Source organism: Thermobia domestica, chromosome 8 (genome assembly GCF_964235325.1).
Source record: "Thermobia domestica chromosome 8, izTheDome1.hap1.1, whole genome shotgun sequence".
NCBI lineage: Eukaryota > Metazoa > Arthropoda > Insecta > Zygentoma > Lepismatidae > Thermobia > Thermobia domestica.
In genome coordinates, this window is record NC_137461.1 from 140,159,202 (window position 1) to 140,181,335 (window position 22,134).

At 36.3% G+C, this 22,134-nt stretch overlaps 1 protein-coding gene across 3 annotated transcripts in view; it reads right to left on the bottom strand.

Annotated features, from left to right (window-relative positions):
* Positions 1-1,150: 1,150 nt before the first annotated feature.
* Positions 1,151-22,134, bottom strand: part of Pex1 (peroxisomal biogenesis factor 1) — a 171,058-nt gene continuing 150,074 nt past the window's right edge. For 2 of the 3 annotated variants that reach the window (XM_081769054.1, XM_081769052.1), the window contains exons 19-20: positions 4,858-4,997; positions 1,151-3,098 (exon numbers count right to left, since the gene is read on the bottom strand). In XM_081769054.1, coding sequence (XP_081625180.1) covers positions 3,017-3,098; positions 4,858-4,997 — 222 coding nt within the window. In that variant the 3' untranslated portion in view covers positions 1,151-3,016. The remainder of the gene's footprint in view (positions 3,099-4,857; positions 4,998-22,134) is intronic. The other variant, XM_081769055.1, reaches the window with a different exon arrangement.

Consider the following 22,134-nt stretch of genomic DNA (forward strand, 5'->3'; position numbering starts at 1 on the left):
ACAAACGATCTGGTGGAACGCGTTAACGTGAAAGTACGATTCAATCGCCGGTTCACAATAACTGAACTCGCCAGTGTTTACAGAAGTGCCTACGAAAACAGTGAATCGAAGTGTGACTGACAAGCTGGGTTATCACAAATTGTGTGCAAGGTGAGTGCCAAGAATGATGACAGACGCTCACAAAGAACAAAAAATGATAGCTGCACATGGGGATGACTTTCTTTCTCACAGTGATGGTGATGAAACCTAGCCAATAAGAAGTCGAGGCAGTAGAAGAAATTCAGATACCATCAGTTCATAAGATCATGGCAACCGTGTTTTAGGACCAAAGAGATGGGGTTCTTGTGAAATTCTTAGAACCAGGACGATTACAACAGACATGCATTCCCAAATACTGAATAATCTGCGACGCTTCATCCAAAATCAGCGGAGAGGAATGCTACGTTCTGGAATTCTACTGATCCATGACCACGCCTGACCATACACAGCTGCTCGAACAATTTAATCATCCTTCTTATAGCCCCAAGCGATTTCTTTCTTTTTCTTCACCTGAGAAAGTGGCTTGCATCAAGCATTTCAATGATAGTGAAGTGCTCAAGACATCAGTTCTGGACTGGCTACATTCTCAGGCGGCAAGAGGGCTACATTCTCAGATTTTTACACAGAGTGCATACAGAAGCTTGTGCCATGCTCCCAGAAATATTTGATGGTGAGAACGTTGAAAAATAGCCAAGGTATGTATTTGTATATCAATCACAATAAATTTTGTTCTCCTATTATTTTTTTAATATCGGCCCTTCTGTTGATATTCGCCTTATATATGTACTCAAAATGGTAGATATAGTACTAAAAATGGTTTCACACATGATATAACGCACAAAATTTAACTAAGTAACTAAGTGTTTGATTTAGAGAATCCAGGATTCTATTTCTGGCAGAAGAATTTTGAAATCTGAACGTATTACAGTTGTTTAAGTTCCATTTTAAAAACTGCAAGTCCTTCTCTCATACAGCCTCGGTGCTCAAAAGGGAAGCTACACTCCAAATACAACCAAATATAAAACATACCACTGCATACACTTATCATGTTTCCTTGCCAGAAGTAATTCATAAAAACAAATATTTCGGTAATGCAATACATATACAGATATTATAATTCTTTAACATTTTATTACATTCTTTACAATATACACAAGGTAAAGAAAATATAATTTCTTTTATGTAATAATAACAACAATCCCATAGGAGTAGCACACACACACCCTTAAATACATTCAGATTAAAGCTTCACTTAACATGGATTTACTACATATTTTGAGTCTCATTATCCTTACCTACACCATAAGGCAAAATCTTTTATTTCACAAGTATATAAATTCCAATTTATAAACATACAGTACAAACATGCATTATAGTCTTGGAAGTCGTACACAGAAGTAGTAAATGATGTTTAATATTTTCCTCTTTACTTCCTGCGTTCACCTCTGGTGCATGAGTTCCGTGGTTCTTTCCCAGCTCGCGCTAAATGGGCTTGGTGGTGGACGAACACCGTGTGCGTGGGTTTTTCTCGGTTCTTCCGTTTCATTTCACTTTCTTCATTCATTTCTCATCATCACCGTCTCCTGTAGCCTACCCAAGATAACAATGGAACGTAAAACTGAAAGATTTAATTTCATTTTTTTTCTATCGAATATATAGCAGCAAAAATTGAATAACTCCTCTCTTTCAAGTCTTGTGTACTTAACCTTACTTATAGCTGGATCTATTTCTTTCTTAAGCTTATCGTGGCGAAAGAAAACATTATTTCTGAATGTTCTCTATGCATCTAATCACAGAAATGTAAAACTAAGTGTATTATTAACAATGAAGGACTACTGATGCATTTTTGCATACCGTGTGGAAATGAAAATAACATATCATCTCAAAGTATAGATGAAAAAAAAAACGTCTTTTTGCCAAAAATCACGACGACGACCGAAAATTTCTATTATTTTTTTCCCCTCAACTACCACACTTGTTTCCTTGCAGTGGGTTCTATTCTTAAAAAAGTGGCTTAACAACATTCAGTATTTCTGAGTCTTATGTTCACGCAGGGGTATCTTGACTGGCTTTAAAACTAGCATTTCATTGTCTGCCTACAAACGTAACTAATGAAACTCTTCCGGTGTCGTTTATCAATGTGTAAAATGAAAAATGAATACAAATGATAGTTTTACGTCCCACAAGTTGATGCCTCCATTAAGACTCAATCAATCAATCAACGTCCCACAAGTATGGCTTTTAGGCTAAAGGAGACGGTTGATTAATGGAAGTGAATAATTATGAAATAATTGGTTGAATGAGAGGAAACGGAAGAATCTCATAAAAGAACCAATGACACGATGTTATCACTAAAAACTTACGTAGACGCGGATCGAACCACGTACTCCTTGCACCACTGAACAACCGTGCTCACTGGCGATTATATACATTATATTTCAAGGTTACTTAGAGCCGGAAATATACTCTGAGATTTCTTTTTAAATCAGTATTTTCGAACATATTTGATCACAATTATTAGCATCGCCGCAAATCTGTCTTCAACGTTGGGGGAAGAGTAATACCGTTCCCATATTCTTTTTAAGCGATGTTCAAAATATTTATGAAGTTCAAAAACAATGCTGTGGAGGGCATTGGGATGCGGGCAGATTTGAGGCTTATTCTAAGAGGAGGGTTAACTCATATTACGGTAGATGAATTTGATTTATGAAGTGAACTTGTATATTGTACAGCAAGGGACATCAATTTCATCTCACTTTCCTTTGTGGCAGTCGGACACAAATCATCACATTTCTCCTCCCCTCAAAAAAAAAAAAAAAAAAAAAAAAAACTAATTTCAAATCGGATTATTGAGGTGACAGTTCCCCCAGTTCCAAGATTGGGCGAACATGTCCCCCTCAACTCTCCGGGATTTGCACCAATGATTATTAGAACAATGAAGTTTGATTAGATGTCATTACGATAATTACAGTAATTATCACGCCAATGTTGCTCTTTGTCCTGTACGATCATCGGGATTATTAAAATGTCCTCCTCTTGATTGCACGAAACGTTCGTATCTGAAAATAATAATAATAAAGAAACAATAATATATGTTAAATAAAATTTTGACATTTTTGTACAATTAACAAAATAACTTTTAGCAAGAAGACACAGGAAAGACACACATTGTAAGTTAAAGTTTCATGACAGAGATTACCACTAAATGAGGCGGATTATAGAGATCCACGATCGTTACGTTTCAAATCATCATTGTCACAATCAATAATTCTTATAATATCTTGCATTTTTGGTATAATAATCTTGAATTGCCGAAAAATAACGTCAAACGATGCTGCTTACGCCCATTTTTCTTATTTATGGCACTAGGAACAACAACATACTGTATACAAACAAGTAAACAAAATAATTAATAATAATAACCAATTGGATTGCAGAAATAAAAATAAACGAAAGTAATACGACCTGGATTCGACCATGGTTTTGTGAATTACAAATCCTTCCCTCGCAGAAGGGCTCGCAAGCAAGCTAACGCCAATTTCAATTTTATGCTTTTGGTAAAACTTCTATCCCAGTTTTATTATTATTATTAATCATTCTTTCAAACCGGGGTTTGCCATTTCATAAGTGAACTTACAAATACCAATACAGTAAATATCATATCATTTTAATCCATTCACGAATAAACCCAAATGAAATATGGATATCCTTCGTTGCAAGCATTAGTTATGTCAGAACCCCAAAACATGCGACACTGTTGCCAAACTTTGCAACAACAATGTTACCATCTCATGAAGGTGCTCATCATGGGATAACACAATTAATTCCGTGAGTATATAATCTTCTTTCTAGCGGAAGGAATGGATTACAAATTCAATATGGTCAACATATGGAGAAAAGGTGATCTTTTATTGAGGCATTAGATATCTCAGCATGAAAGTATATGAAGACTTTTTGATATACATATCTTATACAAAGTTTTCACTTTTACTTGCACAAAATTTAGAAAGTTCTAGTCGGAAGGAGTAGAGAAAGGAACAATTTAATAATAATAATAATAATAATAATAATAATAATAATAATAATAATAATAATAATAATAGGAGGAGGAGGAGGTGGAAGAGAAATTTATCATATGTCTACTTAGCTGAAAGGGCATAAGCAAGTAATTAGCGTTCTTATTTCGCAACAGGGAGGTTACAAGTCTAAAGCTATGGCCAGTCACCTAGCTCAGGTTTTTCCAGCGGTTTTCTCAACACGATTAGGCAAATGTCGGGGGGCCCGGCCGATTTCCTACAACTTTCTATCTCATTAATATTGTTGGTGATTAATGATTCCGGTGCAAATAGGTTCGGAAGCCTATCTGGAGGTTTGTAAGGAGGGAAATAAAATTTCAAATTCATTACAAATTGAAATTCACGTCATTAAAAAAAAATAACAATTAAACAAAAACAAAATTTTAAAACTTGGAGAAGATGCTGTCCTAGAAATGGGGAAATGATGCAAAATGTGAAAGTTGAAATATTTTCTTATATCCTGTTTTCAGCTAAGAAAATCATTAAGTTATAATAACGCTGAATGGTGTGGCCCTGAAGGCCTCTGTACACAAGAATAAACACACAAATCCATTTTTCAAGATATAGGAGATATTAAATTTGCAAATCCGATAAAATTTTGAACTAGAATTTTTCCCCATTACAAAAACTTAACTTCTATAGTCCCTCACAGAAAGGAAGAAAAAAGAATATGAGAAGCTGAAAACGGAAAACACATAAGAATGAACACAAATGATAAAGAATCAGTTTCATTTGTACTTACATCCTTTGATATTTAATTTGTTCCTCAGCTGATAATGAAGGTCTTGTATCTTCCAATGCTGCTATAAGATGAGATTGTGTTAGAATCACTTCCAACTTTTTATCCTTGTCCTTGGACCGTTGTGGAAAGATGCTGTACTGCTGGAAGAATGGTAATAATAAGATACAGATAGGAGTAAAATAAGACTAACCTCTAACACACGGCAAGTAAATTTAGTTAAAATTCATTTCAACCCTGATTTGTAAACTCCTTAATTTTTATAGCTTAATGAACAGTATTTAATAAGAAAGCTAGCTTAATGAACTGTATTTTATAACTAAGAAAGAAATACAGAGGGTGTTTATAAAAAGTTTACTAAAGGAAAAGTTTTAATGGGTACAGCAGGCGCGCGCCCACGAATTTTTAATAGGGACGTGAGGTCCGAAGTCGGAAGTCCGGTCCGGATGAACCCTCAAAAGTATGTCCCTGGAAAAGTTTATGAAGCGTTCTAATGAGTATAGCAAGTGCACATCTAGAAATCTTTGTTAGGGGTGAAGTGGCAAATCGAAAGTCTGGACCAGGTGGATCCCAGGGGAATGCGTTCCTGGTGTCGACAAAACACCACTTTTTCTTTTTTAATACAAACATTTGGGGGTCCAGATCCGATAGACCCAATGTGTGTGCCCCTGGTGTACAGTAACTATTTTTATAAAGGCTGGCCACATTGCAATATATGGTCACATAGCGTTTTTTATATATATATATATATATATATATATATATATATATATATATATATATATATATATATATATATATATATATATATATATATATATACCATAAGTATCAGTTAGTGCTTAGCCATGCACGTGCGTGTGTCGTGAGAACATAAACCGTAAATTAATGTTTAAGAAGCGTTTCATTTACAATCACAGTAGAAAACAGTCTATATTTGAAGTGTTTACAGAAAAGTTTCCTAAGAGTCAGTGCTAACTTAACTATATCAGTGCCTATGCTTCAAAGAGTTAGGTTAAAAACCACACTGCCTTCATGTACCACTGAGGAAAAGAAAAGAATAATGGTACTCCTTCTTCTCAGCAAGTCAAATCTAAATGTTTATAAAAATAAGAAGTGCTGTTATCTATAAATAAATCAAAGTCAAACAATACAATTTTAAAATGCTATATGAAGAGTAATTTAAAATTTAAAAAGCATTTCTGACAACTACTATAGCCACTGCATTATAAAGATTGAGAATATGAATTAAGGAGCCAGACCCTACTGAGTAGTGGGTTATGCCTCCGACTTTGCAATTCAGTGGCTGAAGCACGAGCCTTTGCCGCACGTGATCTGGACTCGATTTCCAGCTGGAATGTGGTTTAGATCTGCATTTCATATAATTTCGATGCTGAAAAAGTACGTGATATACCAACCAACCAATTAATTAATTAATTAATTAATCGAAACGTACTGAACACAAAGTTCTGAAGCCCATATCGGGCCATGTTTATACTTCAATGTCATTATTGTAGTGTGGAGGAAAATAACTGATCTTGAAGGATTTTAGGATTTAGATTGCTGGCCTTTTGGCATCTAAGACCGTTTAGCCTGTCATGTATGAAGGATGACGTCCCTCGGCGAGCACATTATCCGGGGAAAGGAAGGAAGAAATGATTGGGGAAGGAAATAAACGGCATGGGATCTACATGTTAGGTACAACCCCGGCATTTGCCTGGTGTGAATGAGTTAAACCCAGGAAAACCTCATTCAGGATGGCTGGCCGAAAAAAAAGCTTTTAACACTTTTTCGACCGAGTGCTCCCACCGGGAACTGATCTTGAAGGAATCGACAAGAGCGCAAATGGCATAAACTAGTTTATTTTATTTATAGTACTTATTTGCTGGCAACTGTACATTCTGTATTTAAAACTCTTTATCCTTGAAAATAGATTCATTCATATTTCCAAGATTTCATTCCACTATACGGCTGATATAATTCAAGAAAAATTACGACAACTGTCAGGATTAATACATATGTAACTTTTTGTTATTTTTTAAGACTGTGACCTAGTGCAGAGGTGAAAATTGGAATTTTTCATTGACGTGGTATTTACAGCAAATAGTCCTTTAGGTGCCTACTTTTGTTGCCCTTCAGTGGACTTGGAGTCTGTAGCGACTTTATCGCTGCCATTGATTGGTGAAAGAAACAGTTACAACTGTGTTTGTCTTTGGTTGCTCGTAAATGTATCCTGAGGATTCGTGTACTTACGATTGAGAGTTCTATTATATGAAGGGGGAGAGAGAAAAGCAAATGCGGAATAGACTACTTAGGCCGTGAACGTGTGGTCTTGAGTTCAGTATCCGGGTCACTCAGATATAGCAGTCCAGTCTCTACCAGGACCGAATCTAACGGGTGCCTAGAAGGCCTTCTGAAACCCCAGTTGTTTATTGAGATGTGTGTATAAAATAAGATAAATTTAATTTACCCTCCAAATGATCTCGCCCTTCCCCCTTGTCTTAGCCTAAGGACATTATGTCTCATAATTAACTTTATGTCCGCAGAAACAAAATTTCGTCAGCTGATCCTTCCTCTTCAAGGTCCTCTAATGAGATTTATTGTACCTCCCCTCTTATTAAGATTCAACTTTGTTATTATTTTTTTGACATCTTCTACACAAAGATCTCTTTCCCAAGCGCTTTTCAACTATAACTCTGTATACCCTCTGAGTACATTTTTTATGTGGGTGGCATTATCGAAAGGTGTTGATTTAGTAATTATTAATCTATAGAGGAGTCCCGCATTATCTAGAGGAGGAAGTCCAAATTATTTGATTCAGAGATCTATCCCAGACTAAAAGTCTTTGGCGACCTGCATGTCTTTTGACGATCTACCTATATGCATATGCATTTGCCACTGACATTGCATCTTAACCACTGGCGCAAATCCCAGGGGGGACGAGGGGGACATGTCCCCCCAATCTTGGACCTGGGGGGTCTGTCCCCCCAATAATCTGACTTAAAAAGTGTTTTTTGGGATAAGTGTGATGCTTTGTGTCCGAGTGCTACAAAGGAATGTGAGATGAAATTGATTTCCCTTGGCTTTTCCATTTCTTTTAAAAAGAATCGTATTCTGTAGTAGTTCAAACTGAACTTCGTGTTGTAGTGCGTTTACTCACCAATTTGTATTAATTCCACTTCCGCTACTTGGGCACAAACTGCAATAAATGCCAGAGTAGGACATGTCCCTCTCCTCATGCTGAAAAGTTGTCTCAGCTGTAGATACGGGCACAAATTCCGGAAAAATGGGGACATATGTCCCCCAACATTGGAACTGGAGGCTTTCCCAATAATCCTTTTTGAAAAGTGCTTTTTGCAGATAAGTGTGATGATTTGTGTCCGACTGCCACAAAGGAAAGTGAGATGAAATTGGTTTCTCTTGTTTTTTCCATTTTTAATGAAAATGAAGGTGTGTGACGTGACCTGATGTGAAATCTTATCTCCTCCTCTCCCCTAGGCCCTAGAACACGAAGAGTATATAGACTACCCAATGTCAGTAGAAACCATCTTTTCAGTAAATGCGTATTTCATCTATTTGTAGTATCAGCCTAGGCCTCTACTCGTACTTCGTAAGCCAACTCTATGGCCTATGGAATCCGGAGGTTCAATGCCGCGTTCAAAAAAGCTCTTCATTGACTTCTATCCTTACCCAACTGGATCCAGTTTCTACTTTGCATTCCTATTTTTGCGAGATCCATCTTAATATTGTCTTCTCATCTGCGCCTACGTCTTCCTAATAGTCGTTTTCCGATTGGTCTTACCGCTAACACTTTCAAAGCGTTCATACTTTCTTCCGTCCTGGCTATATGTCCTGCCCACCTAAGCCTCCTAGACTTGATGACCCTAACAATGTTGGGTAATTTATGTAGTTCCTCGTTATGAAGTTTTCGCCATTCCCCATTCCCGTTCCTCTTGGATCCGAATATTCGTCTGAGGACTTTGTTCTCAAATACTTTCAGTCTATGTTCTTCCCTCAGAGTAAGCTACCATGTCTCGAAACCATACAGAACAACAGGCATGATTATCGTTTTATATATTTTAAGCTTCAAATTCCACGACAGAATTCGCGACAAGAGATTTTGAACTGAATAATAACACGAATTTCCTGCTTTAGTCGATATTTAATTTCTTCGTGAATATGATTTTCCTCTATTAATATTGATAGTAGATTTTTGAAAGTATCCACTTTATCAAAAGTATTATTTAATATTTTAACGCATTCATAATTTGCCATGTTACGGTGCCGACGCACTTCCATGTATTTAGTTTTCTCTGCATTTCTTTTTATTGTTCTCATATCATCCCCTATTAAATTTACATCATCAGTGTACGCATAGCCTGGTGAACTCAGTTCAACTCTAGGCCCTGGTTGCTATCTTTGATTTTTCTTATAGCGTATTCAAGGGCAAAGTTGAATAATAATGACAACAACGCATCTCCTTGTTTCAGGCCATTCTCGATGTGAAAGCTCGTGGCCAAAACTTTTCCTACCCGGACTTTACTTGGGGATTAATTTAAACATGCCTTAATTAATCTAATTAGCTTCTTCGGTATTCCAAATTCTGTAAGAACGTTGTACAATATTTCTCTCTTAACCGAGTCGTCAGTCTTTCTAAAATCAATAAATAGTTGATGTACCGGGCTACTGTATTCCCACTTCTTTTCGAGTATTTGGCGAATGGTAAATATTTGGTCGATAGTTGATTGATTTCGTCTCAATCCGCACTGATAATCTCCAATAATTTCATCTGCGTATGGGGTCAATCTTGCTAATAGAATGTTTGAAAGGATTTTATAGGATGTTGACAGAAGAGAGTTGCCTCGATAATTATTACAGTCAGTTTTGCTGCCTTTCTTGTGGATTGGAACAATGATTGATTCTTTCCGCTCTTGTGGCAATTATTCCTTGTTGTAGATAAGGAGGATGAGTTTGTGTATCTTGTTCCACAATTTTTCGCCTCCAGGTAAAATTAACTCAGCCGAAATTTCGTTTACACTCGGAGATTTGTGTTTCTTTAATTTCTTTATAGCGGTTTCTACTTGTATTCGTTTGGGTTCTGGAATATACGGTTCTGCGGTGTGTATATCCCTTTTTCCCCGCACATTAGTTTTTGGCTGCGTGTTAAGCAAATCATCAAAGAAATCTTTCCATCTATTTAAAATGCTATTTGTATCAGTGAGAACTGTTAAATCAGCTTTCTTTAACATAAGCACGAGGTTGATAGCCTTTCTTAAATTTGCTGATCCCCTTATACATGTCCCGAATGTTTCTATTTTTACTATTATCTTCAAATTCCTTAATTTTAGCTTTCAAAAGATCGCGTTTCTTTGTTCTAAAGGTTTTGGAAGTTTCCCGCCTGATGTCTATGAAATTTTGTGTAGTTATTTCATTCGGATTTTGTAGCAAACGCAATTTTTCCTGTTTTCTCTTCTCTGCTAGTTCGAACCATGGTTTGTTCCTACGTATTTCCGCGTGTCCCAATTTTTCTTTTGAGAAAGGATGCTTCGTAAGCAAAGAAAAGAATTCAATTGCTGGAATATTTTCCCCCATAATCTTAAGGTTACATCTGTTAACTAAAGAGTATACGACATGCGCCAGTTTTCTGTAACGATTCCTTAATGTTATTGAGATTATCATTATTTTGCTCAAATACGAGTATGTTGCGTGATACATAATTGATATTCTTTCTTCATAGTTTTGGGGAAGTCATTATTTATATTGTTATATTATTATAAAACAATTTTAACGTTTATCTTTGTGGATGCCTAATTAGAAACATACCAATTATAAATATGCATGTATTCCGATTTCAGAATGTGTTCACGGCAGTGATATGTAATACTGATATGTACCACTACTTCATCTACATCGCCTAATATATAATATACTCAACAACAGGTTCACCTCAGAAATCAGATTCATCTACCGTAATATGAGTTTCATCTCCCTTCTCTAGAATAAGCCTCAAATCTGCCCACCACCCAATGTTTAAGACAACGAATGCCTAGGATTTTGTTTCGAGAGGCTATGTCCAACACAAGGAAGGAAGAGGGCAATTGCCCACCTCAGTTTGACAATTAAATATATTTTAATTTATGCATAAATTGAAGTTATAATGGCAAGAATTGGAGACCGATTAATCCTATATGATATGATACAAAAATTTAGGAGTGAACCTAACACTTTATTTTATTTACACAATCCTCTTGGCCTTCCTAATTTCCCGGGCTAATTATTCCCCCGTTTTGATTTTCTTTAATTCAAACATTTCCTTCTTTTAAAAATAACTAATCGATATAATTTTTCCTTTGTTAGAATAACCAATATCCTGTCATGTTCATATATGCGCAAGTTGCTGTGGAACACCAGTTTCGCTTATCAACTCCCCTTAGTTTTGGTGTTACTGATGACGGCCGACTTGAATCACAACTGACAACGGTCGATAAAGTATGATAAGCGAAATGAAAGAAAGTAACATCAAGAAAAAGAAACAGAAAAGTAGAAAGGACGAAAGAAAGAACAAAAGGACGCAGTTCGTACATGGAATGAAATTTGACAAATACAGTATTATTTCTGAACAAAGAACATAAGAAAATGGGAAGTCAATGACATTCTTAGAAATGGTAAGAAGGATTATTGTTGTGCGTGGAATGCGAAAAACAAATAATTTATTTCGGGGGGAACTTGAGCCCAGTCCGATAACCCCCTAAATACGCCACTGAAGACAATTCTGCCCCCTGATCCTCCACAACAGTTTTTCAACTTCATAAATATTTGGAACATCGCTTATATATATATATATATATATAATATGGGAACGGTCTTACCCGTCCCCCCCAATGTTGAAGACAGATTTGCGCCGATGATCTTAACTACAGTTTAACAGGTAAATTATCCTTTCACATGTGAACACATCAATAACAGCATAGGAAAAAATATCAATATAACCTGTCTCACTTATGGTTGGTCCTTATTCGTTTATTAACAAACATCCAAATATTGTGTTGATTTATTAATTCGCGCTGTTCATTTTCAGGGATTTTCTGCCAGACGTCAGTTAGTGATGATGGCAGTGATGTGGAATATATCAAATTGTTGTTATGTTATTAGTATTGTGGTTTTCCTGAGGTTAATCAATTTTTGTTTTTCAGGGTTTGAAGTATGGAGTGTCAAGCTGAAAAGATTCATCTCCGACATGTTCTGTACGAGTTCAACGAAGTTTCTAGTGCTGCAGAGGCATACAGACAAATCTGTGCAGCGTACGGAAAGAAAGTTATTGCTGAAAGGACAATTTAGAAATGGTTTGACAGGTTCCGAAATGGAAATTTTGACCTGAATGATGCGCCACGTTCGGGTCCCCCATCCCATTTTGATGAGGACTATTTGAATGACTTGATCCACCCTGAGCTATGTCAAAACACCCGAGAATTAGCCACGGAGATAGGCTGTGCACAAGCAACTATTGTGCGACACCTTCAACGTATGGGAAAAGTTCAAAAATTGTGTTTGAAGACGCTTCAATTCTGTCGCCAACGTCAGCCTTTTCTTTCACATGTTGCTACCGGTATGGATGTTTACGAGTCGAGTCGAGATTTAAGCCTGTCTCGACTCGTCTCGGAAAAATGTTATCTCGACTCGAAAATATGTTTCTGTCTCGCCTCGACAGTTTCTGTCTCGACTCGAATTCGAGATGAGACATTTTTTCAGGGTCAGTTTTTTTTCGGACGATTTTCTTAAAAACAACTTATTATTTTGTTCATACCTTATAAATGAATATTTCATTAATAACCTGACAATATGGCATAACTCATTTGTCCTAAACAAACCGACGAGGGATGTTTATTCTTGGGGATGATTTTCTTTTACTATCGAGGAAAAAATGTAGATACGCAGTGTGGTGGTCGTGAAAAAAAGTTTTCGAGATTTGAACGGATTTACACATTTCATAGCCCATATATATCGAGAAAGTGATTTTTCGACATCTGTTTGTCTGTTCGTTCTAGTACACTCACGTAGAGGCCATAGAGTTCAACGTACGTCAACAAAATGTTAAACTTAAGGTTTTTATGTTACCCTCCAGGGGGAAATTTTCTTTCTACAGCTAAAAATAAGGATAGTTTACTTAACGGTGAAAATCAAAAATTGTGATTTTCTCAAAAATAGCTCTAACGATTTTGTTTATATTTCATAAATCAATTTTCCAAAAACAAACCCATTATGTTGTACAAGTAATTTCTCTGAGAAAAATCGAGAAGCGGTAGTTTGTTCTTTGGGGTGTTTTCTTTCCAACGATTTTCTTCAAACCGATTCAGGAGATTTTCTTCATACTTCATAAATAAATATTTCACTAATAACCTAACAATATGGCACAACTCATTTGTCCTGAACAAATCTACAAGGGGTTTATTCTTGGGGATATTTTTTTTCGGACAATTTTCTCGAAAACTACCTAGGTACTTGAGCGATCTGTTCATATTTCACAAACAAAAATTTAGTTAAGTTGACAATACTGCATAACTCATTTGGCCTGGAAAAGTCTACGAAGTGTAGTTTATTCTTGGGTGAAAGTTTTTCGGACGATTTTCTCAAAAACGACTGACGGGATTTTCGTCATATTTCATAAATAAATATTTCATTAATATCCTGACAATACGGCATAACTCATTTGTCCTTAAAATTCTACGAAGCGTAGTTAATTCTTGGAAGTGAGATTTTCGGACAATTTTCTCAAGAACGATTCAAGCTATTTTGTTCATATTTCATAAATAAATATATAATTAATAACTCTATAATATTGTTAAATTATTCCTTACGAAAAAATCACAAAAGGTAGTTCACTCTTGGGAATGAGTTTCTTTTCAGACTACTTTCTCAAAAGCGGCTCAGGCGATTTTGGTCGTATTTCACAAATAAATATTGCTATTGCATTATTAATTTTATAATGCTGCATAAATCACTTCTAAGAGAATATCCACAAGGGATAGTTTACTCTTTTTATTTTTTTATTTTTACAATTTTGTAAAATAGCACTCATACGATGTTTATTACTTTATAAACAAATATTTCATTAATAACCATAACATACGGCATGGGCTAAGTTATTTCCTATTAGTCCAGGCACTTTAGGAAAAAGTTGAGAAAAAATTCATATAAAGCTGAATTTTTCAGAATGATTTCCTTTGTTGATGTACTTATCTGGAACATATCAAAAGTCCCCTACTCTCCGACGCGTGCTTTCTTTCAAAATGGCTGACAAAGATGGCGGCCATGAAATTTCAACTTGACGCCTTTGGGCGACAATAACTTTCTTCTTTATGACATTTTGGATACGTATCAAGTATGTATGCACACAAAAAAGACTGAAATTAAATTTTTATGATACTTATCTTGTCAAACTTCAATTTTGATATGTTTAAATTTGTTATATGTATAAAAAAAAAGTCAAACAAAATATCACTTTTTTATGTTTGGAAGCAATTATATTAGAAGACAGGGAAAGTTGTTTGAATAAAAGTTGGAGATAATTTTATGAGCTTTAAAATGAGGTATTTACTTTGCCTTTACGTAACTTAATGGAGATTCTATATAAGATTTATTATATACATTATTATGTACACTCATGTCCAAAATGATTGTCGCATATCTATAATTGTCTTCTTGTAAGAATATAATTTGATAATGATTTTGCAGGGTACCGTTAATACTGAAACTATGTGTATATCGGGAAATGTATATTTGTGGTAAATTTCGTAGGAAAAGAACTACACATACGAAAATTAGAATGAGTAAAACAAAATATTGCTAAATGGACAAGAAAGTTTTCTTTTTCTTTTATTGTTCTTATTTACTGCTCTTTTGACTTGAAATTTTCCACATACATCTCTTTGTGTATTATTCACATACTATCATTATAAGGGATACCGTGCGATTTCGTTATCAAATTATATTCCTGCAACAACATATTTATAGACATGCGACAATAGTTTTGGACATGAGTGTACCTTATGTGCACTTATCACCAGTCGAATTAGAGACAGCAGAACAGTTGCAGTAACCGCCCTGCAGACGATCTACCAATGCATGTGAAAAACGCATTGCGCTTGTAATCGTGCCGTGTGCTTCCTCTCTCGGTATCCGTATCAGTGCAGTGTGTTATGGGCAAGACGAAGGATCTGAGTGCATTACTTGACCGTGGTCAAATTGTAGGGGCCAGACGACTGGGTGGCTCGATTTCGGAAGAGGCTGCAACACTCAGATTTTGAAAGACAACTGTGTCAAGCGTATATCGTGAGTACCTGGTTTCCGGTGAAACTGCACCCGCACGGGCAAACTGCTGCGATCAGAGGTGTGTCAACGACAGAGGTAGGCGCGGACTGGCCCGCATCGTAACAGCCGATAGATAGGCCACAGTACGTAAAATCGCGGAGAAGTTCAATGAAGGAAAACGCCGTGTTAGCATCAACACAAATCCACAACTACCTACTCGCCACGGGGTACAGAATCCATCGTCCCACGCGAGTACCCCTTCTAACCTCACAACACAGGAAACAATGTCTAACATGGGCAAAAGAACACAGCCAGTGGACCGTGCAAATGTGGGAAAAGGTTACCTGGGCTGATGAGTCATGTTTTACATTGCTACATACCGATGGACGGGTACGGGTGTGTCGCAAACCGCACGAGGTAAGGATCCATCGTGCCAGCAGCGAACTGTGCAGGACGGGTGGTGGTATTCTCATCTGGGGCATGTTTACGTGGAGTGAAATGGGTCCCCTAACACGTGTGACGCGGTCTCTCACAGGTGAATGCTACCGCGATCTTCTGGATGACCATGTCTTGTCACTTGATCGGCTGCAACATCCGGATGGTGACCTCATCTTTCAGCATGACAATGTGCCTGCCCACCGTTCTAGGATAACAGCAGACTGGTTTGATGAGCACTACTCTGATCTGGCAACATTTCTCTGGCCAACACAGTCACCGGATCTCAATCCCATCGAACATATCTAGGATGTCATGGGCCGACGCTTTCGGGATGTCGACCCTCTTCCGACCAACTTGTGGGTTCTGTGGGAAACTTTGCAGTAGGTATTAATTGAAAAATGAAATGAAATGTTTGAGTTTTACGTCCCACGATTATGCCGGCTAGGCTAAAGGAAACGGTGATAATGAGAAATGAATGAAATGGTGGGATGAAGAAAGTAGGAGGAAACGGGAGAACCCCGAGTAAACTCACGCACACTGGGAGCGGGGATTGAACCCGGGACCCTATGCACCAGAGATGAACGCTCTACCACTGAGCCACCGCGGCCCACCAGATATTAATTGAGATGCCACAACACTTCATATGTCTCGTGGAGTCCATGCCACGGAGGGTAGACATTATTATCAGAGCGAAAGATGGTGCTACATGGTATTTAGTAGGTGCCTCTATTCAACTGGTAATCAGTGTGTATATATATTACTAAGAAACGAAAAAGTTTTCTACACCTTCAATTTCGTTCTGAGATTCATAAACAATTTCTGTATTTTCACATTCAATCCCCAGACAGTTTTTACACATTTGAGAACATTGCAGAACAGCAGAACAACATTCACGTCATTAGTTGAACAGTTTTTGTTTGGAGTAATCTTGTAAGTACATCTGATCAAAGCAAGAAGTTCAGGTGGTGCAACTTCTAGAGAACACGACGAAGTTTGATTAGGCCGTCAAAGGAGTTTCCTCCATGTACACTTACGAGAAACTGTTCCCCAATTTTGATTATGGTTTCAGACTGTGTGTTGGATTGAACGCTTTTACCGACTCCAAAAGTTCAGAGTTCTTCTGAAGTAGTTTAAATTGACTTTTCTTTCCTTTCTTGTACAGAGCTGACGTTTCATCACAGTCTGCCATGGCGTGAGGAAAAGAATGCCGTCCTTAGTGTCCCAAGGTTATTGTGAATCGCTGAAATGTCAAAATATTTTTTTGGTCTGGAGCTGGAGCTTGGCATAAAGAAGAGAACTGGAGTTCACGATTATCCAGTGGCGGCTAATATTAGTGTTGCAGCGTTGCGCAACAACCAAAGTATTTCAAGAAAAACAAATTATTATCAATAATAGTAAACAACAGAAAAAAATACTTTTTAATACTTGCATATATACACTTTAAATAACATATTTTTTACTTCTGTAACTGTCCGTTCCGTTAGTCCGTTTTAAAAAGCGAAAAATAATCTGTCACAGAGTCTCTAATTTACATTGTGTTGCAGCGAGCATGCAACGACCAGATTCCTTCAGCGCGGCAATTGGAGCAAATGTTAAGTCTCCTTTTCCCTATCTCAGATGTTAAAGTGACTGGTCGTTGCAGTGCTTCTGCAACACAGCACGGTTTCCAATGAACGAGAAGGTTTTTTACGCTAAATAAGATTTCTGAATTTTCTTTCACTAACAATTAACATATGAAATTTGTTTTTACGCATTCATATTTTTAAATTACGGGACCATACTGAAGCAAATCAATATAATGACAATTAAAAAAAGTGATTGCAAAATTACAAAATAAGAAATAAAATATCTAGTAGAGGAGAAAACAAATGAAAGTAGACCCGCATTTACAAGTTAATTCTTAGCTTATATTGCGAATGAAGGCTTCTTCTACAGTAATTTGTGAATCAAATATTAATAAGTCTGTATGTAGAATCGCTCTCCTCCCCCCTGTGGATAGTATTTTAGTATAAACATATTTCTTTTATAAAATAAGTATATTTTATACTCTTGATAATTTCCATATAAAACTGTATGATGGGGAACGCCACATTGAATTCGGGACTAGTTAGCAATGTTCAGGGGCGTAGCCACGAGGGGTTCACCGGGTCCGGACCTTCCAAAAATTTCGAAACTTTACTAACATTTGTAGACTTTCTTAATAAACTATACTTTTTTTTTTACACAGAAACGATTGATGTATGCTAAATATTTTATTTTACGCCTCATCATGTAGGGTACTCTTCTTTTCTTATAAAAATAATCGTTCTATCATTTTTTCTAAAAAAAATATAGGTGACAGTAAGTAAGAATTACTTATCGTCTTTTCGGGTGTAGTATAAGACAGGTTCCATATTATGTAGACGTATCGGACCTCCCTCAAATACTTTGGACTCCTCCCAGTTAACATTTCTGGGTCTAGAACTGGCAGTGCGGTTTGGTTTGATGTTCTTTGAGTTTTTTTGGCTTCTGTTACATGCTGATCCTTCATCTGGCGGGTTTCGAGGTTTCCTTTCCAGAACATATCACATTGATAAGCATTGTTTCGCCTCATGTGGAAGTATATTGTGTTCATCGTGCATTGCGTAACGAGCAAGACGGATGATTTGGAATGTAGTTTTTTCTTTTACGCACATGTGTGTGTGTTGATGTATGAATATGTGACATTCGGAATTCATATACCAGTACCTATTTTGTATCAGCTGGTTTGGTTTTTAATTATTAGGTTTAATTTTATTGTGTGTGTTTTAATTCTGTAAATAACCTACAAATTCTGAATGAATTGTATACCATGACTTCTGTAAATAACTTACAAAAAACACTGACCAGCTTACAACTGAGGAAAAATTTGCAATTAAGGCTTAGACAAAACAAGCAAAGGGCAATTCAGGAGTGTTTGAAAAAAAATCCAGTTTAAATTTACAGGATATCTTATGCAGTAGTGTTGTTTGCACCAGATACATTCCCTCAATTTATTTTAAATTTTCCTGGATAAACTGTGAATAAAGTGTGTTCAATGTACATTTTTTTATAACACTAATCTCTGCTACGAACTCTCTTCAGTCAACGCTGAAGAAGAATTCGGATCACTGTCAAGGACTGAGTTTGCTAGTATGAATCGTTCGCAATAATCTAGAAAAATATTTAGTAAATCTACAAAGCTTTGAAATTAATATTAACAGTACCTATGGCGTCAGCAAAAGACGAAAAGTTTTTTCCCAGACGAGAAAGAATTGACACTTTCAAGGAATTGAATGTCCCAAGAAAGGTTATCACCACTGGTTATGCTTTCCATCGAAAAAGACCTGACACTAAGAATACCAGAGTTCAATCAGCATGTATTAGACAGATTTGCTCCAATCAAAGAGAGGAGAATGAACTTACTAATTAATTAAGGTGATTAATCGGATAAAATGTTCTGCATTTTTTATTTTTTAAAAACAGAATTTTATTTAATTTAACATGTCACATAGCATTTGCATCTAAAGTTATGCTGATTAGTCAATGAGTTAACTTTATATCTTCTGTCTCTTATCGTTCGTACTGCAACACCCGAAACCACAATCCACCGGCCGCCACTGCGATTATGTCCTGCCTAGCAGGATAACAAGTAAATCTACGTCTATGCCTAGAACAGTAACAACTTTCTGGTATTTACGGAAAATGTCATACGCAGCTGACACTATTAAGAGATTGACATCACCTTCTGCTTGTTTTACTTCAATTCCTGTCTTGATCATATAGTCTGTCAATGTAGCAATAAATCTGTTCTTGTTTTTGGAGTTTCTTAGAAATTCATCCTGTTTCAAGGTTAATTCAATTCTGGTATATAAGCAATGGAAGCCGATGTGTTTTTCAATGACCAACGTTCTCTTTCTAATGTTTTTGTGCTTGTGGTATCATATCCATCAAAAACAATAATTGCTGCTAATGAAGAGGTGCTTTTGCACATATTCGACGTATCTCTCACAATGGTTGCGTACGTAATAGCAGCTGCTGATGTTGTTGAAGGCCAAACCACACGATGAAGTAAAAATCCACCATCAATGACAAACTTCGTGTTAGAAGGACAGTCTACACAGGGCACAGTATCTTCAATTACGTCGAACAACTTTGACTTTTGTATTTTTCTCATTGAAAATTCATTGAAGAGAGCTGGCGGAAAAGATGCTAATTCATACGACAAATACTTTGAAAGCTCAGATTAAGATTCCGAAACGTAGACTATGTGACTGAACAACTGAAGAGAGTTGATCCCCAGCCATCTTCAGCAAATTTAATGGTATTTCCACAGCAAATCTGCAGCTAGGAAACCGTCTTGATCCACTCGACTCGGGATGGACTCGAGGGTAAAACGAGGACAACTACCTCCCATTCCAACTAATCTAGAAGCTGCACCACCTGAACTTCTTACTTTGATCAAATGTACTGGCAAGATTATTGCAAACAACAACTGATCAACTAAATGTGAATGTCGTTCTGCTGGTCTGCAATGTTCTCAAATGTGTAAAAACTGTTTCGTGATTGAGTGTGAAAATACAGAAATTGTTTATAAATCTGAGAACGAAATTGAAGACGTAGAAAACTTTCTCGTTTCTTAATAATGTATACATAAGGTACCGTATAGAATAAGGTATATAATAAATCTTATATATAATCTACATTAAGTTACGTAAAGGCAAAGTAAATACCTCATTTTAAAGCTCAAATATGATCTGCAACTTCTATTCAAACAATTTTCCTCTATTCTAATTTGTCTTCTAATATAATTGCCCCGAACATTAAAAAGTTATATTTGGTTTGACTTTTTTTTACAAATGTAACAAATTTAAACCTTTCAAAATTGAAGTTTGACAAGATAAGTATCATAAAAATTTAATTTCAGTCTTTTTTGTTTGCATACATACTTGATACGTATCCAAAATGTCATAAAGAAAGTTATTGTCGCCCAAAGTCAAGTTCAAATTTCATGGCCGCCATCCTTGACCGCCATTTTGAAAGAAAGCACGCGTCGGAGAGTAGGGGACTTTTGATATGTCAAAGTACATTAACAGACGAAATTATTCTGAAAAATTCAGCTTTCTGGGAATTTTTTCTAACTTCAAGGTATTTTAGGTACAAAATGCCTGGACTATATGGAAAAATCTACAAGGATAAGTTTACTTTCGGGGATGACTTTTCTTTCGGTGAAATTCTCCGAAAATGGCTTGTTATTTTGTTCGTATTTCACAAGAAAATGCTTCATTAATAGCTGCAGCACTACATGATATACACTGAGAAAAATCCGTTCTCCGGAAAGCGGTATATTGTACAGTAGGGTGGTTCGAAAAAAATCATTTTTCTATTTCCGGAACGCTATAGTACGCAAAGGTTGCCATTGGTATAGACAAGAAAAAACCCAAAAAGAAATTTTTTTATTTATATATCTTCCGGTCCCGCATCGCCTTTGAAATTTGAAAAATCCGGTAAAAACAATAAATTTTCAATATTTTTCTAAAAGAACTAAAGATTATAGGATGATGACCCTATATAGCCTAAAGGTTTCTTCAAGTATGTAAAAACAAATTTAAAATAAATAAACTATATTTATATAGTATCTTCTGGTTGCGCATCGCTGTCAAAAATTTGCAAAATTTTTGAATTTAGCAAAATTTGAGAGTTCATTTTATTTTTTATTTAATTTATTTTACTTTTTTAAATTTTCTTAAAACAAGTACGATAAGGACGCTACTCTCAACAAGGGGTTGGCTGCACTTGGAGTTCCACTACCCAACTTCTTGATTAGGGTGTATTATTTACTATTGTATTAACAAGTTTATAATTTTACATAATTCGTCCCCTACAAATTTCTATTTTCCCCCTTTATTTTTGTCCATTACAATGACTTTAAACTCTGGTTTATATGGGGGCAGCGGGGCCACAGTGGTAGAGCGTTAACCTCTTGTACATGGGATTCTTGGTCCGATCCCAGCTCGCGCCAAGTGAATTTTGTGGTGGACAAGCACCGTCTTTGTGGGTTTACTTGGGATTCTGACACTTTCTTCATTTCACCATTTCATTCTTTCTCATCATCACCGTCTCCTTTCCCTAGCCGACAAAAGTGTGGGATGTAAAACTTAAAGGATTCCATTTTTCATTTTTTCTGATTTATGCGAAAATGTAGGCATGGATGATCTTGACAATAGTGTAACTCTGATGAAGCTGTCTTAAAGCACTGTGTCCACACACTATACCGGAAGCTTCCGTCAAAGTATGTTCCGACAGCATGAGTATGACATGGAAACTTACTGAAATTCATAACTAGCTTAGTGCCTGCTTATAAACTACCTTATTTCGTCATTAGTCAATGGTTTTAACAAAGGAGGAGAAGTAAGATTACAAGTATCTCATTGTATTAATCGGTGTAACCTTTAGCTACAAAGTTCATGTTTGCTGGCAAAAATGTCTAATAGGATCACTTTCAAAAGCTGCTTTCCTTGCCTTCAAAAGTCGTCT